This window comes from Spinacia oleracea, chromosome 1, assembly GCF_020520425.1.
Source record: "Spinacia oleracea cultivar Varoflay chromosome 1, BTI_SOV_V1, whole genome shotgun sequence".
NCBI lineage: Eukaryota > Viridiplantae > Streptophyta > Magnoliopsida > Caryophyllales > Amaranthaceae > Spinacia > Spinacia oleracea.
Genome location: NC_079487.1, coordinates 73,701,944 through 73,720,072, shown reverse-complemented (window position 1 = coordinate 73,720,072; position 18,129 = coordinate 73,701,944). Strand labels below are relative to the sequence as shown.

Sequence of the window (18,129 nt, the reverse complement as noted above, 5' to 3'; positions counted from 1 at the left end):
CATGTCAAATCTCTAGATCCCATCCACCCTTAAGAATAGTTTCTCATGACGCCGCGAAGGCGCCGAAAAACAAGAATTGCAAGGGAGAAGAGAAGGTTGGGACATCTTAGCATGACAATCCATTCCATAAACTTGACCAAATCCTCCCTCCACCGATAAAGACTCAACTCAAAAGGGTCAAGAGAAAAATTGAGGGTGTATCGTTTGGCTAGGGGTAAAGGCGTGGAACAAATTTGGGATTTGGTGCTCATTCCTAAAGTGAAGCGCAATAAATGAACTCAACTCAAGCAAATCGAACCACAACAAACTCATACCACTTATTTGGGGTACCCCCAAGCTTATTCAACAACTACACTAAACTAAAACTCTTTTTTGAACTTTTCTTGATTTGATTTTCTTTTTTTTTTTATGTTTCAAATGAAACTTTTCTCATTGCCTTGTTTTTCTCTATTTTTGGCTTTTTCAAAACTTTCCTTTCACTCTTTGCTTTGCTTTTATTCACTATATACAACATAATTCCCAAACTTTGCCATTCTAACCAATCATCAATCATTCTTCAACTTTGCATATTCATTCAAAACCATCAAGCATCATAACTCAAAGCTTCACTATCACTTCAAAGGGTGAAAATAAAACAAAGGCTATTAGGCTTGTAATGTGCTTATAAGAAATGAAGGGGCAAGGCTCAAATGGCTAGCAAAGGGGCAAATGCAAACAAAAATATATGAAAAATATAAAATAAAGTCCTAAACTAAAAAGAAAAATAGTCATCGAAAGAAAATGCCTCCATCGTCCCTAAAGTAGTCCGGTCGCGGTCTCGGGAAGGAAATAGTCAAATTCGGGAGATAAGAAAGTCAATGCTAAGGATCCATGCCACTCAATATGTGTAAACAATGTGTTTGGGCTAATGTGAACATGATCCTCACATGGGAGCAAATACTACTCTCTCCGGTTTCAAGTCACTAGAGAGATCGACACCATCTTACCACAAGCCAAGGGTTCAAGACGCATGCACTAGTGGAAAAAAGCCCTATTGCAGCTCCCTTGTTGGGACGGGCCTTCATAAGAACACTTCGACAACTACTAAGTCAACGCGGGTCAACTATTTTATCACCTGTTTAAGCGGGCTTTTATTTTGTTCGCGTCAACCGAATATCTTAAAGCGGGCTTTTCTGTTCGCTTCGAGAAGCGTTGATCTGTTAAAGAGGGCTTACTTTGTTCGCTTAACATATTGGGCCCACGCTGCTCCCTCCCTCTTTTTTCACATATACTCCTAGGGTTTATGTCACTCCTCTCATTAACCACTTACTCAGCCGTTTTTTAACTTTCATCCCCTTAATTCATTTTTCTTTTCTTTTCACATTTCCATTTCATCTTGTTCTACTTCTTCATCTCTCAAGATAATAATGTTTAGGTTAGTTTTGAAACTCCGACAAAAGGTGTGATGTTACAAAAGGTCTTGCGCGCACAAGGTGTACAATAAATTTATTGTACACCAAGACAACTTTTATGTAGTTTTTCGTAACTTTAACCTATTTTTCTGTAACTTTTATATTATAAAATTAAAAAGTTGATAGATAAACATTTTAAAGGGTTAAATGATTAATTTATACATTATTAGTGATTTTGAAGAAATAATTTTTTATTCAAATAAAAAATTTATCATTAAAAAATAGATAACTTTTACATATATAAATGTAACTTTAAAGCATTTTAAGTCAACTTTTACTTCGGTGTACAATATTTATTGTACACCCATTGTAAATAAGAATTTGTGGTGATGTTAACAGTGAGTGATGATTCGCTGTAGGTGGAGGTGGAAAGGATTCAATATTTCAATTTGCAATGGAGACGACGGAACTACCGAGAGATGACGGTGGAGACGGCGGAACGAACGAGGAGAATATTTTAGCGGCAAGTTTCCTCCTAATTTTCATTTAATTTTCGATAACCTTTTGGATTTGTTTTATTATTACTCTGAAATCATTAAACAACTATCTTGGTTTTTTTCAAAAACTTTTGGTTCTTTGATAACTTATTTTTTGGATTTTATCCGTAATTTATTTATTTATTTCTTAATCTTGTGGTTTTATTAGATTTTAGATCTAGATCGATAATAAAACTCTAATTTCCAAACGGCGATAGGTTTTGTCGAAATGGAGATCGATTATTTTGGATTCATCGATCTCTTTTTGTTCTGTTTTAAAATTATTTCATTAATTTTGCCAATTTTTGTAAGAACTCCAATTGATATCTCAGATGTACACAATATGAAATTCAAGTAAATTCATGTAATCTTATCTCAGATATAAAATTTGATCTTTATTGCTAATTGTTTTTGCAGATTTATCAAATGGAGAAGTACACGGATCCTTCGAAGACATAGAAAAGACATAGAAAACAGTGTTCTTGCAACCATTAATAGTGTATTGATGGGTTAATTATTTTATTCAATATGAACCATTAATAGTGTTCTTGCATTTACCCAAACTTTTAGCTTTGAATTTCACATTTTCAGTCTTGAAAATATTCAAGCATGATCACATTAACCAATACTCTAAAAGCAAAAGGCACATCAACCAAGATAAAAAAGCAACCGTAAATAAATAAATTAATTACAATTTTCCAAAACAAAAACATTAATTCACGTTGAGGTAGGCTTTATATTAATAATTACCCTGGTTGATGAGGCGGGCTTTTATTGATGGACGCCCCAATTGGTCACAAATTCTGGTTGTTTAATGGGTCTATAGAAGCGTGCTTCCTAAGGCCCGCCTCAACAGACTACTTTGTTGAGGCGGGCTTGGCCCGCCTCAATAGATAACCGAGCTGTTGCAGCCCCTCCATTTGATGCGGGCTTGGCCCGCCTCAACAGGCCTTAAATGCCCCCCTCAACAGGTGGTTTTTCCACTAGTGACGCTACCCAAAGTTCAATTAACTTTCTTAACATCTAAATCCTAGATTCGACCCAAGACATTGAAAACTGTGCAAACATCTACCAATTAGGAATAAAAGCGTTATAACCTACAAGTTCCAATTTTATTTGCCCAAATCAAGAATATTGCCTAAGAAACCTAGAAAAACTTGCCTTGACAAAAGGAAAGGAAAACAAAGAAAAAGGAAAGAAAAAGGAAGAAAAGAAGAAATCAACCAAAAGGAAAACAAAAAGAATCAAAAGAAACAAAAGAAAACAAAAATCCAACTAAAAACAAACTAAAAACAAACTAAAAACAAAGAAACTAATATATACAAGTGCACACAAGGTATGATTTCAAAGAAATGAGCATCATAAATTGGCAACCACACAACCCAAGCTTGAATTAGGCCATGTCCCCAAGGCCTAAAACAAAACTAGGAGGGGCACAACTACCCATCCAACTAAATGCCCCACAAGAAATATGCCCGTCCCAAAGAATGCATGTGAGATAGAAGGATGTTACCGGATATGTCGTGGGAGCAAGTCCCGCAAAGAACCGGTAAAAACCGAACCAAACTCACCGAAAAATCGACGAACAAGGCAATGGTTGAAAGCGTGAACCCACCTCAATAAAACCAAACCAAGAATATGCATAAAAGCCGCGGGGTACCTCCCGGTAGCGCTCGTTTAGCGTCATTAGCTTGACGAATCCCCCCCAAATTCATGGGGGGTCTTTGAGGTCTAAGGAAGCAAAGGAGCCAATAGAATCACCCATGGAATAGTGTTTGAGGCGATTACCATTCACTTTGAAGGGACCGGAATCATCATTCCGAATCTCGATTGCACCATGCGGGGAGACCCGAACAACATCGAATGGACCGCTCCACCGGGACATGAGTTTTCCCGGGAACAACTTCAACCGGGAGTTATAAAGGAGGACTTTCTCCCCCTCCTTGAACTCTCTCTTTTCAATCCTAGCGTCATGATATTGTTTAGACCGGGATTTGTAGATGCTCGCCGAGTCATAGGCATTCATGCGGAGCTCCTCTAACTCATGGAGATCAAGCAAGCGTCGCTCACCCACACTAGTTAGTTCAAAATTCAGAGTTTTGATGGCCCACATGGCCTTGTGCTCAAGCTTTACCGGCAAGTGGCAATTCTTTCCATAAACAAGCTTGTAAGAAGTCATCCCTATCGGCGTTTTGAAAGCCGTTCTATACGCCTATAAGCGTCATCAAGCTTGATGGACCAATCCTTTCGGTTCTTGGCAACCGACTTTTCGAGAATATACTTGATTTCCCGATTGGTAACTTCCACTTGGCCGCTAGTTTGAGGATGATAACCAACACCAACTTTGTGATGAACACCATAATTCCTCAAGAGGGTATTGAACTTCCCATGGGCAAAGTGGTATCCTCCGTCACTAATCAAGGCCCTAGGAACCCCAAAACGCGGAAAAATGATCTTTTTGAAGAGATTGATAACCACTTTGTGATCGTTGGTGGGTGAGGCAATAGCTTCCGCCCACTTTGAAACATAGTCAACCTCCACAAGAATATAGAGATTGCCATAAGAAGAAGGGAAAGGACCCATGAAGTCGATACCCCATACATCGAACACCTCTAACTCCAAGATAGGATTTTGCGGCATCTCATGTCTCTTGGAAATATTTCCCGTCCTTTGACAACGATCACAAGACTTTACAAATGCCCAAGCATCCCGAAAAAGGGTGGGCCACCACAACATGCTTTGAAGGATCTTAGAAGCGGTTCGATCACCCCCCATATGCCCACCACAAGGGGAAGAGTGGCACATACGAAGAACTCTAGTGAACTCCTCATCCGGAACACACCTCCTTAAAAGGCCATCCGGGCACCGTCTCAACAATGTGGGCTCATCCCAAATATAGCGCCTAGCATCATACTTCAACTTGCGACGCTCTTGAGTTGTGAGATCTTCGGGGATCACCCCACAAGCCAAGTAATTAACTATGTCAACAAACCAAGGAAGAGAGGAACTCCCAACCATGTACAAGGTATCATCTTGCAAAGCATCTTCAATCGGCACATCATCCTTAGCCTCACCTCCAATTTCTAGCCTAGAGAGATGATCGACTACCACATTCTCGGCTCCCTTTTTATCACGAATTTCGATTTCGAATCCTTGGAGGAGAAGCACCCAACGAATGAGTCTAGGTTTGACCTCTTTCTTTTCCATAAGATATCGGATAGCCGCGTGATCCGTGTACACAATAGTCTTCGACCCTACGAAGTAGGTTCTAAATTTCTCAAAGGCATGCACGATGGAGAGAAACTCCTTCTCGGTACTAGTGTAGTTGGCTTGAGCTTGATTTAGAGTCTTAGACATATAATATATCACATGAAGCTTTTTGTCCTTTCGTTGACCTAGGACTCTACCAACCGAGAAATCGCTAGCGTCACACATCAACTCGAAGGGAAGAGACCAATCCGAAGCTTGAACAATGGGATAGAAATGAGTGCATTCTTGAGTATGTCGAATGCCTTGAGACACGCGGCATCAAAGTGAAAGTCGCACTCCTTTTGGAGGAGGTTGGCGAGAGGCCTAGCAATCAATGAGAAGTCTTTAATGAACCTCCTATAGAATCCGGCGTGCCCAAGAAAGGACCGAATCCCCTTAACATTAACCGGGGGTGGTGGCTTCTCTATGACCTTGATTTTCGCTCTATCTACCTCAATACCAAGGTTGGAGACCTTGTGCCCGAGAAAAATTCCTTCTTGCGCCATGAAGTGGCATTTTTCCCAATTAAGCACCAAATGGACTTTCTCACACCTCTCAAGATATTTTTCGAGATTTATGAGACACTCATCATAGGCGGCACCTCCCACCAAAAAGTCGTCCATGAAAACCTCGATTTCTTCTTCGCGCATGTCACCAAAAATACTCATCATGCACCTTTGGAACGTCCCGGGGGCATTGCAAAGCCCGAATGGCATCCTCCTATAGGCAAATGTCCCATAAGGTCAAGTAAATGTAGGTTTCTCTTGGTCTTCCGGGTTTATGGGGATTTGGAAAAACCCGGAATACCCATCAAGAAAGCTAAAATACTTGTGTTTGGTTAGTCGTTCGAGTATTTGATCAATAAATGGTAGAGGGAAGTGGTATTTCTTAGTGGAAAGATTGAGTTGGCGGTAGTCAATGCTCATACGCCACCCGGTTACCGTCCGGGTGGAAATGAGCTCTCCTTGTGCATTTTTTACTACCGTCATCCCACCTTTCTTGGGAACTACATGGACCGGGGACACCCATCTACTATTTGAAATAGGATAGATAATCCTGGCCGCCAAAAGTTTCATGATTTCCTTCTTAAACACCTCTCCCATAGGTGGATTAAGCTTTCGTTCCCTATCACGATGGGGGACGGCATTGTCCTCAAGCTCAATATGATGCATACAAAGTGTTGGACTAACACCTTTCAAATCACCATTGGTGTAGCCCAAAGCACTTTGATGACGTTTCAAAACATTAGAGAGCTTGAGCACTTGCTCATCATCCAAAGTAGAGTTAATAATAACGTGGTAAGAAGAATTTGGATCGAGAAAAACGTACCTCAAGCTCGAAGGTAGAGGTTTGAGCTCTACCTTGGGAGCTTCCTTACCAATTCGAAATCCATGATCATTCGAAACTTCTTCCCGATCAATCACGATCAAGCATTGCTCCGATTGAGCACAAGATGAGGTGGAATCCAATAACTCCTTGTAGTTGGACGCTTCAACCCCTAAATCACCTAAGCCTTCTCTATTCAAAAGAGCATACTCAAGTGGATCGTTAGTAGTGAGCAAGTGCTCATGCATGTCATGCACTAGGGGATCAAAAGAGTCGACCAAGAAACATTTTTCATTAGTAGAACTAGGATAACTCATGGCTTTATTCAAGTCGAAAAACAAACTATCCTTCCCAACTTTCAAAGTGATTTTCCCTTGCTTGACATTAATAATGGCCCCCGCCGTGGCAAAAAATGGTCGACCAAGAATAATAGGGACATGCACGTCTTCATCTATGTCTAGGACTACAAAATCGACGGGGATCACAAATCCACCAACTCTCAAGGGTACATCCTCAATCTTGCCAATAGGGTGTTTGACCGAACGGTCGACAAGTTGCAATGTAATGTTGGTTGGGACAAGATCACCGACTTCAAGCTTGGCGAAAACCGAATAAGGCATTAAACTAACACTAGCACCCAAATCACACAAGGCATTGCTTATTTCAAGCTCCTTAGTAGCACAAGGGATAGAGAAACTACCCGGGTCTTTGAGTTTGGGTGGCATTTGGTTAAGAATAATAGCACTACAATTTTCGGTTAGCTTCACCGTCTCCTTTACGTCGCAATCCCGCTTCCCACTCAAAATTTTCTTGAGAAATCTTGAGTAGGTTGGCATTTGTTTCAACACATCCGTAAAGGGGATAGTGATATGCAATTTTTGAAGAACATCAAGGAATTTTGAGAATTGCACGTCTAACTTATGCCTTATGAATCTTTGGGGATAGGGAAGTTTAGGAGTGGGGAGAAGTAGAAGAGTTGCCTCCTTTGGTCTAGGAGCATCACCCACATCATCGATGGGAGGCACCTCATCTACCACATCATTGTCGCTAGACTCAACGACTCCCTCTTGTTCCTTCCCATTGGATGTAGAAACCTTATTAGCTCTAGGAACATCATCTAAAATCCTCCCACTCCTTGTCACTATAGCATTCATTTGCTTTGGAGTTTGACTTTGGGGTGGGAGACTAGTATGCACATGATGTTCCTTAATGGTATTAGCAAGTTGAGCTAATTGAGTTCAATCATCTTCAAGTGAGTGTTGGATTGCTTAAATCCATCCTCAAACTCAACATTCTTCTTGGCTTGCGCCCCCACGAACGACTCCATGAGAGCCTCAAGGTTAGACTTGAGAGGCGGGAGCGGTGGAGGTGCATTGCCATAACCACTAGGGTTTTTTTGGAATTGGTTGCCATAGGTCCTTGGCCCATTGAAGCCGGGAGGTGGAAATTGAGAAACACCATATGGACCTCCCGAGTTCAACGGATAACCCCACTAGAGGCACCCTTAAATTGCCCATAAGAGTAGTTGTAACCCCCTCCACCTTAGTGGTTAGGATTATAACTACCTTGATTGTATTGGGCTTGATTTCCAAGACCATGAGATTGACCATAGGGTGCTTGGCCTTGATAGCCTTGCGCTCTATAGCCTCCTCGGCCTTGACTATCATATCCACCTCCTTGGCCAAAGCCTTGGTAGGATCCATGCGTAGGGGGCCCTCTAGGTGCTTGCCTAGCAAAGTTTTGACTATTGGGGTTATCATATATAGGCCTCTCATTCATAGCATGGGCATATTCCAACTCAAAATCACCTTCATGAGAAGGACCATAATCCACATAAGACACATTATGCACCAAAGGACAAGCATTGGGGAAATGACCAAAATCTTGACAATTATCACAAAAGGATGTGCCCGGAGGCATAGTGTCATAGGAACTAACCTTGCTCTTCCCCTTAGTCAAAAGAGTAGCCGAAGGCGGTGGAATTGTTGATGGTGATGGGGGTTGAGTTGGAGTGCTCTCTAGCTTTTCCAATCTCGAGCTAAGCTTCTCAATAATCCGTGCTTGCTCCATAGCATATACCGACCCCTTACCATTATCACTCCTACCCTTGCTATCATAGTTCCTTGTACCAACATGCCAAGGTTGGTAGTTTTTCACTACATCCTCTATGATTTCTTCTATTTGATCTTCGGTCTTGTTCATTATGGGACCACCCGCCCCCGCATCTAGACTTGTCTTGGAGGTTGGGCTCAATCCCAAGTAGAAGGTTTGGAGTAGCAACCACTTAGGAATCCCATGGTGAGGGCACTCCCTTTGGTACTCCTTGAATCGGTCCCAAGCTTCAAAAAGCGACTCATCTCGCTTTTGCTCAAATGATTGAATTTTGTGGCGATATTCCACCGTCTTGCCATGCGAGTAAAACTTGCTCAAAAACGCACTTGTCACTTCATTCCAAGTGCGAAGTGAGTTTGTCTTGACCTCCTTGTCAAGCCAATCACTAGCTTGCCCAAGAAGAGAGAAACGAAATAGCGTCAACCGCACATAATCCGAAGTCACACCATTGTGTTTGATTGTATCACAATAGTGTTCGAATTGTTTTAGGTGCTCGTGCGGTGAATCGTTGCTCTTCCCAAAAAAAGGATGGCTTTGAACCAAGTTGATCAAGGCGGGCTTGATCTCAAAGTTATTTGCATTAGTTGTGGGAGCTTGGATACCGCATGTTATTTCAAATGCTCCCGGTATACCCAAATTCTTAACCGGGAGCGCCATGGTTTCAAAGGCTTGTTCGCTTTCTTCTTGTTCCACACCTACACTCAAGGATGCAAATCGGTTATGGCTTGACGAGCGAGTTCGAACGCGCCTTAGTCTCCTTAGTGTCCTCTCCAATTCAAGGTCAAGAGGGTGGAGAGTCCTTTGACGTGCACGACCCCTATCAAGCATACAAACTCAAAGAACACGTGAGTATTGCAAAGGAAAAGAAAGCTAAACAAGAATGCAATGTTTTTGTATTTTTCTAATGATAAACTAGTCTCAACAAAATTCAATAACAACGACCGGTCCCCGGCAACGGCGCCATTTTGATAAGGTTTTTTCCGTCGTTGAAAAGAAAACCACCCGACCAAACAAAATTTATAAAACACCTAACTAACCGGCTATATTGCTATAGAGGAAATCATAGGGATTGTCCCATAGAAACGGTGTGCATTGAGTCAAGGCGTTAAGCTAGTTTAGACAAAAGTTGGTTTGAATTAATTTCTAAGAAAACTAAGCTAATCAATCAACGAATTAAACAATATAGGGAAACGCTAGGGAGTCAGAGATAGCCTAGGGAATTGGGGGAAACGATCTAAACAATCAAGCAATCATGATGACGCAACGACTTAGTGCATAGGGGAATAGAATCGAATGACGTGCTCGCCACCTCTCGGATGGAGCACGCGAAGCATCTAATCTATGGAAGAGCTTTCGCCTAATCCTAAACTAGATAAACTTGCATATAGGAACCACTATTCACTTGCATAAAAGAAGCTCACAATGTCTTGTCAAACCTAGCCTATGCAATCCAATCAATTCAAATCAATTAGTATTTGCAACTACTACTCAATTAGTCATGGATATCCTATCACTAAATCAAATTTAATTACATCAATCAATCAACATTCAACCATCAATTTCCCCTAATTAAGCCCCTAGATTCTCCCATATCCCTAACCTAAATCTACTGACTACACATTCTTGAAACTAGGAAATTCATGAATTCTAGGCAAGCAATCATGTAATTGAAGGAGTAGAAGGAAAGAATCTAGAAGTTGAGCATTCAATTGCAAAATCAATTAAAGAATTGAGAATCAATGAAACTAAAATCAAAGCAAAGAGGAATTCAAGAACTAAAGAACAATTAGAGAACAATAGCAAAAAATAGCAAGAACAAAGAACTAAGAACTCGAATTAAAATTGCAAGGAATTGAAAGAGTTGAAGAAATTACAACTCGAAGCTTCAAAACTATGGAGTTTCTCTCTCTAGAAATGCTGGAAAAGTATTGGAATTTCTAATTATGTAAATGTAAAAGTGAATGTTCTAAAATTAAAATGAAAAATATATTTATAAGTTTCCCCAAATAGAAGCTTTAATTCGAAAATCTGCAGCCCCTGCAAGCATTTGGTCGCACATACCCTTTGTGCGGTCGAACAGAGAAAACTAATTCGAGCAAATTTTCAATCCTGTGCGAGCAAACGAAGCGAAGACAAACTCCTTCGTCATGTGCGACCGAACAAGAATTCTTGTTCGGTCGAATTAGCTTTTCTTGGCCATGTCTTCTTCAAATTCCAATTTGGTCGAACAACCAATCTTGTGTGGGCACACAAATCCCTGTGCAGTCGAACGAAATCACGTGCGGTCGAACACCAAAATTTGGGACTTTCTGTCTAAAAAATCCAATTTGTGTGACCGTGTAACAGAGCTCGATCGCACAATGAGGCACCTGTGCGATCGAACAAAAAGGGCTGTTCGGTCGCACATATCTGCACCTTTCCTTGAGTCCACCACTGCTTCTCGATCTGTTTGGGCGCACGAACTCCTGTTTGGTCGCACATGCCCTGTTTTAGCTCAAATCTACTTGTTTTCCATCATATTTCATCATAATAACCTATAAAGCACAAGATGGATAGAAACTTATAAAAATCATACGAAAAGCTATAAAAACTATGAAAAAGCATAATAAACTAACATGAAATCTAAGCTAAGAGCGACATAAATGTCGCTCATCAAACTCCCCCAAGCTAGCCAAGGGGTTCTCTAACCAATCCGCCTTCTTTTGTTAAGAATTTCTTTCAAAATTAAACAATCCAAAAGCTTCGCTTTAGCGACTTCAAAAGCTTCACTTTATTCAAAAGCATATTACATTCCTATTTATGCTTTTGTTACATTCCTTTCAAACCTAGCTCTTGGTGCCTGCTTTAGCTTGTCGGTGGTCGTCAATTTCTTGAGCTTGCATACTAAGTTCAGATTCCTAGGAGAAGAGAAGCCAGAAGTTGGAGGAGGTTGAATAGAAAGAATGGAATTCCCTCCCTTCCCAAAAGCTTCTAATAAGCTTAAGCAATTACATACCTTACTCTCTTGAGTAAGCAAGTCAACCTCCTTAAGCTTCTCTTTAGCTATTACATTCCTTTAATTTCTTTTATAGGGGTTCTAATATAGAAGATGATAATAATAAAAAGATAAGAAAGAAAAAAACGAAGGAAGAGCCTAGTTGTTTGACTAAGGATCTAGTTCCTGTCTTACCTTCTAGTTATCCAAGTGGAGATGATTATAATAAAAAATGTTAATAATATGTTATTACATTCCCAAGCTAGCTGGTATCAAGTAAAGGAGTGGCTGCACTATTGGTTAATTATCCTTCATATCTTCAATTGTGCACTATTTTGAAAATCTTCACTATAAATGTATGATGGTTCCTACTGCACTAAATTCGGTTGAAGTAGGGTTTGATGCAAAGTTCTTGTAATTATATTATTACCCATGATGGGATTCACCCTGCTAGTCTAGCTGTCTATGCCCTTTCGATTCAATTGTTCATATTGAGCTGACCATACTTCCACTAATTCAGTATATTGGTCATGTATTATGGGTGGATACAGCTTTAGAGTCAAGATCTGTGACTGCAACTATGGACATGAAAATGTCTGTATCGCCTGCGAATCCATGACTAGTTATTCCCATCTTCATTGTATAGGAAAGAACTTCCATCACTAAGACCCTTTGTTTGTTTAGCTGTCCGGGAGCGGAAGTTTATACGCTTTGCTCGCAACATCCTATATTCGATCCATTCCTTTGCCGGATGAAACAGGTTGGTGGTCTAGCTCCTTCCCCATCTTTTTTTCCATTAGCAACCCCTCTGCATTATTGTGAACTAGCTTATAAAAGAGGATATACTGCTTTGGATAGGATAGATAAAAGACTTTTCTTAGTGCGAGATAGAATCACGTGTCTTTTGCCCATACTATACTTATGTATTTACCATTTATCCATGCCTCAGAGAAATCGGTTGTGGACATTTGGATTCTTTCTATAAGAAAAACAATTGGACCCTCATATAGTCACCCACGTATGTAATCGCTTAAGCGAAGCTTTTGAAGGGTGGGTTCTCGTTCGAAATTGACGAGTTTACCAGGACATTTGAACTAGTCAATTGATCTTGGACCTCTCCCATGTTGTAGATTGTCCCTTCGTTTAGGAAATGACTTAGAGTCAAGCTATCTCACTCACCCTTACTCATCCTCTATAAACCTTTGTTGAACAAGATACCCTTCTAGCGAGAGCGGCACAAAGGAGCACAAACATGGGTAGGGTTATTTTCAAATGAACAGACAAGCAAACACACTACTTCTTTTCTGCTCAGCCTACTGGCAAAGCAACAACTCCTGATAAATACACTTCCTTAACTCGTTTCTCTCTCTACCAAAAGCTTCTAATCAGATTCAAGTTCTACTCTTATTCATCTCTTGGAGTCAAATCAGTAAGGGAGTTCACATCTTGAAATAAATCATCTCTTTCTTGGCGGGAAAGCTGCCACTTTTTCACTACTTTATTGATCAAACAAGTATGGTCTTGGTCCACATAGCCAACAAACGGTTAACATGTGCAGATCGAGAATGGTCAAGTCTAGAGAGTACTCTATATCCATCTACCTTCGATATCCTAACAAGGGTAGAAACCCTCTTGATACGATATCGAAGGTAGATGGACATAGCACCAAAAAGGTGAAAACAATTCAGTAAAGACTTAACCAAAATCAGTGAGAAATTCTTACTGAGGTTACGAACCGGGAAGCGCTTGGCAAACTCGGCACAACCAGTCGCAGAAAGAAAAGATTTCTGGTAACTAATTGTAAGGCCAAGTCGACGAAAATAACTTATTGTTAGGATCAAGTGGCACGGGGAGCCCATAAAATCCCTTGGGACCACTCGTCACCTTGAACATGAACGAACTCAAGAAAGAATTTGAAGAAAAAAAATTCATAGGGGAAGGTTGTTTACTCGCTTAGTGCTTACATTAAGGTAGTTGACTCCCTAAAGCTCGAAGTTGAGCTTAAGTGAAGCTTTCGGATGTAATATCAAAAGCTATGCTTTTCTTTACACGCTTAGTGCGAAGTATTAAGAAGTCGCTTAAGAGAAGCTTTTGGAAAAGGCACTTAAAATACAAAAAGAAAAAGAACTAAGCCCATTATCACAAAATTTAGACCTGCTATCTTTATCAAACTTACATGTGATCCTAAACCATATTCTAAAAACACAGTGATGAGACTCATCGAACTACTAAGTCAAAAATGGAATATAGCTGTAAGAGGGGAAGAATCGACAAAGAATGACGAACATAAAACCGTGATTGGTATAAGAATTCTATTTATATATATGGAGGAATTATGTCCAACCATGATTGGTATGTTAATTAATTAGGTAGTTTAGTCCCTTGTCCCCTTGAGCCTCAATTTCATTACCCATTTAGTATTATCATGATACTTATGATAGCTACTCTATGTATATTCTGGAGCAGAAAGAAAAAGAATAGAAAGAATTTAAAGTGTGAGCAGAGCAAGCCTTCATGTACGTGCGTTCCCCGACAGGGGCCTGCCAGCTCAGGAAGCCAAACGCCCGATACCGGCAGAAGGGTCCCTATTTCGGATATTTTCTATTCTTCCACGATTTCATGTATTTTATTCCATTTCCTTCCCCTATTTCCTTCTCTTCCAAGAATTTACATAAATTTTCCTCCCATTAATTCATAAAATTGACAAATTTAAATGGCAGTAAAGAGCCGAGGGTGAAGAAGTTAAAGAAAATCGTGGAGGGAGTGTAAACAAATGGAGGGAAATGAATTAGTGGGCCTCACATAACGTTTTCATCCATTTTTCGGATTTGAGGTGGTAAAGAACAAATTTTAATTTTTTTTAAGTGGTAAAATACAAGTTTTATTTTTTAGGTGGTAAAAAATAATTATTCGTTTTTTGTAGGTGGTAAAAAATAATTTTTCCATAAAATAATTTATCTAAAATAATACAAGTATTTCCTATGTTCTTTTCACTTTCTTTTGTGGGGAAGTTATGCATTATTTTTACGTGATATAAAGGCAACAATTTACTCTACCACCCTTCTTACCTACATAGTGACCTTTATCGTTCACATAGTGACTATAATGAATTAAACACCAATTTCTTAGATATAGTAACCATTTTTTGAATCAAAGTAACTCTATGTTTTCAAAAGAGAGTTGTGACTTAAAATAATATTATTCAAGCACAACATGTACTAATGACACTAATTTGATAATTTTTTTATAATAAATATAATAAACACGTCAAAATAAATTAAAATCAAGTTGTTGACTTTTTTTAAAGCATGGTCCACAATAAATTTATTGTGTACCAGGTCCATTTAAGAATTAGTGAAGTTGTATTTAGTTTACACACTCTTTTCTAGGTACTTCATCATTTCAACGTCATTTCACCATGTAGGTTATGTTAACTAATTTTGGTGGGTAAAAAGAAGAGAGAGAAAGATAAAAATACAAACTTGTCCATGTGATTGCAAACATTAAATAAATCAAGAAGAGTTAAGAGGTAAAGTTATATGTAGACACCTAATTTGTGTCTCCTCTTAGGGACGATGACGAAACCATTACCCTAGCGTCAAGGTTGATGCAATTCCGAACGGAAGTTCAATTGCTAAAATATAATGAAATTATTCCAAATCCAAATATCCAAAATCCAATCCCCAAGTCCGTTCCCATCCCGGAACTTGGTTCAAAACTACAATTTCTAAACATAAATCAAACACAAACTCTCGAAATAGGCATCACCATTGGTCTCCGAATCATGTTTCCAATCAAAACGACAATAAGAAATTCACATTCGGGCGCCGACCCATAAAACCGAGCATCCCGGGCTCCGACCTGTAAAATCGAATTCAAACAGTGCAAAAATCGCAAAGAGATGCGTTCAAAATCGTGCAAATAACCTCCCAAAGCAAAGCATATTTCCACTACAATCCAAATAGTACAAAGGTACGCTGCCAATGCGCGTAAAAAGGACGGTGTCATCTTCCTTTTTTGGCAGCATTCGCTGCGCCAGACGCCAACAAGGCACATGTGATATGTGTGTTTTATATAGTGTTTTACCCCCGGCCCTTAGTAATTTTATGCGTCAAATGAGCTCTTAGGAGTCGTTTTTAGTACTAATATGTGTTAATGAGTGTGCCTTGAGTTTTAGGTTTGATTCTGAGAAATTGGTCTTTTTAAGACCCGTTTCATGTTGATTTAGGCCACTACTCGAGCCCGAGGAAGTTTGGGACCTTTGTTGTCGACTTTCGGGAGCCTTAGATGCTTATGGTTGAGCCTCGGGAGTTAGACTCGGTGATATGGGCGAAGGATATTGATGATTGCAAATCGCCCTGTGAGCTGAGGGCGAAATGCGGCCATCGGGCGAATGGAAGGAAGAAAAGAAGTCATCCATACGCGCCCGATCGGGCGCACTTCGCCCAGTCCGGATCGGGCGGCCTTCTTGAGCTATTTTGAGCCTATTGCAAACCGCCCGATCGGGCGGAATTTCGCCCGATCGAGCCGACTGTCGAGCACTTTGCCCGGTCCGGATCGGGCGACCTTAGTCGACCTAAAATAATAGTAATTTGCCTATCCTCTTCCATGTCTAAAACAACACAATCAACAGGAATAAAAAATTTACCTACTCTAACAGGCACATCTTCTAGAACACCTAGGGGGTACTTCACAGATCGATAGGCCATTTGCAGAGGTATGTTGATAACTGTTAAATCACCCATGTTCAATTTAGTACAGACAGAATAGGGCATGACACTAACACTGGCACCTAAATCACATAAGGCTTTGTCAATAAATAGATTACCAATGTTACATGGGATAGAGAAACTCCCGGGGTTCTTCAACTTTGGTGGAGACTTATTCTGTAGTAAAGCACTGCACTCTTCAGTAAATGCAACAGTCTCCATCTCACTAAATGCTCTCTTCCTAGTCAAGATGTCTTTCATGTACTTAGCATATGCAGGTACTTGAGTAATTAATTCAGTGAAAGGGATCGTTACCTGGAGATTCTTTACCACTTCTAAGAACTTACCAAACTGCTTGTCTAGCTTGTTCTTTAGCTGACGGTGAGGGAAGGGAAGTTTGATAGGTGGAACTTGTATCTCAACTTTCTTCTCAACCCTTGTGTTAGCCTCCTTCTCCTTGACCACTTTCTCACTTTCCTCTGGCACATCACCACTGACAGATACTTCAACCTCTTCTTCAATAGTCATAGGCGGCCCATCATACTCATATCCACTCCGCAAAGTGACAACATTTACAGACTCCTTGGGCACGGGCTGTGAAGGGAGATGACCTTGGGGTCTCTCTGCAAGAGTAGTAGCCATTTGTGCCAACTGTTTATCCATGATCTTGTTGTGAGCAGTGAGGGCATCAATTTTGGCATCCTTTTCGCTCAGAGACCTCTGCAATTCCAACATCATATTCCTCATCTCTACAAGCATGGGATCAGGCTGTGTGGGTTGAGGCTGTGGAGGAAATCCAGGTGGTCCACTAGACTGCGGGTTGTAGTTACTCCGCGGTTGGTAGGACTACTGTGGTGGTGGTTGGTAAGGTTGTTGTGGTGGTGGAGGGTGTTGAATCTGGTGGGGTTTCTGAACATTGGTACTCCTATATGATAATAGGGGGTTGTTTTTATACCCCTCAATGTAAGTGTTGGAGTACGGATTATTCTGCTTGTAGGCCTGGAATGCATTGCATTGTTCGATAGAGCTCCTACATTCCGGTGCATAATGACCTTGCATCCCACAACTATTACAGACATTGGCAAACTGAGCACTCATTGCGGAGACACTAGCCTGTTGGGTGGATTGGGAAGATGCGTTTTTCATATTATCTAGCTTGTGATGTAGGGCAGTAAGCTGTTTAATAGAGTTCAACTCATGCTTAACACCCCGGTCGGCAAAACCTCTAGGTATCCCATATTGGGCACTAGGATGGCCATCTCCTCAATCACCTCTAAAGCTCTAGGCACCTCCAGTTGCATAAATCTCCCACTGGCAGCTGAATCCAAAAGACACCTAGACTCATTACCCAGACCATTATAGAACTGCTGAATCAGGAACCAGTCATCCAAACCATGGTGCGGGCACTCTCTTTGCAAGTCCTTGAATCTCTCCCAAACCTCGAACAAACTCTCATCTTCTTGTTGAGAGATACCTAATATATGATCCCTCAGACGAGCTGTCTTCTCAGGTGGGAAGTATTTAACATAGAATGCAAGGGCCAAGGAATTCCAATCGGTGATTTTCATAGCTGCGCGGTTGAGACTGTTAATCCATAGCTTTGCGTTCCCACTCAATGAAAATGGAAAGAGTATCTCCATAGTTTGCTCCGATGTTAAATTTTTCTGCTTAATGGTGGCACAATACTGAATGAAAGACTGAATATGGAGATTAGGATCTTCACCCTTTTCCCCACCGAATTGGTGTCTCTCGATCATGTTTATCAGCTGGGGTTCGATCTTGACATTCTCGACTGCAATGGAAGGCATGATTTCCTTGGGAAGCATAGACAG

The 18,129-nt window shown here is 40.5% G+C and overlaps 1 protein-coding gene, 1 non-coding gene and 1 pseudogene across 2 annotated transcripts; 2 read left to right on the top strand and 1 right to left on the bottom strand.

Annotated features, from left to right (window-relative positions):
- Positions 1-3,638: 3,638 nt before the first annotated feature.
- On the bottom strand, positions 3,639-4,106 carry LOC110790956 (uncharacterized). The gene has a single exon (XM_021995703.2). It carries the CDS (start codon positions 4,104-4,106, stop codon positions 3,639-3,641), a length of 468 nt encoding a protein of 155 aa, XP_021851395.2.
- Positions 4,107-8,792: 4,686 nt separating this feature from the next.
- On the top strand, positions 8,793-8,893 carry LOC130466524 (uncharacterized; annotated as a pseudogene).
- An 8,793-nt stretch (positions 8,894-17,686) lies between these two features.
- Positions 17,687-17,793, top strand: LOC130466517 (small nucleolar RNA R71). Its single transcript, XR_008926740.1, has one exon. It is a non-coding gene; the product is annotated as a small nucleolar RNA R71 (small nucleolar RNA).
- The last annotated feature ends 336 nt before the right edge of the window (positions 17,794-18,129 follow it).

Excerpts from the sequence above, each read along its gene's own strand:
- LOC110790956 (XM_021995703.2), bottom strand. The coding sequence starts at position 4,106 with ATGACTTCTTACAAGCTTGTTTATGGAAAGAATTGCCACTTGCCGGTA.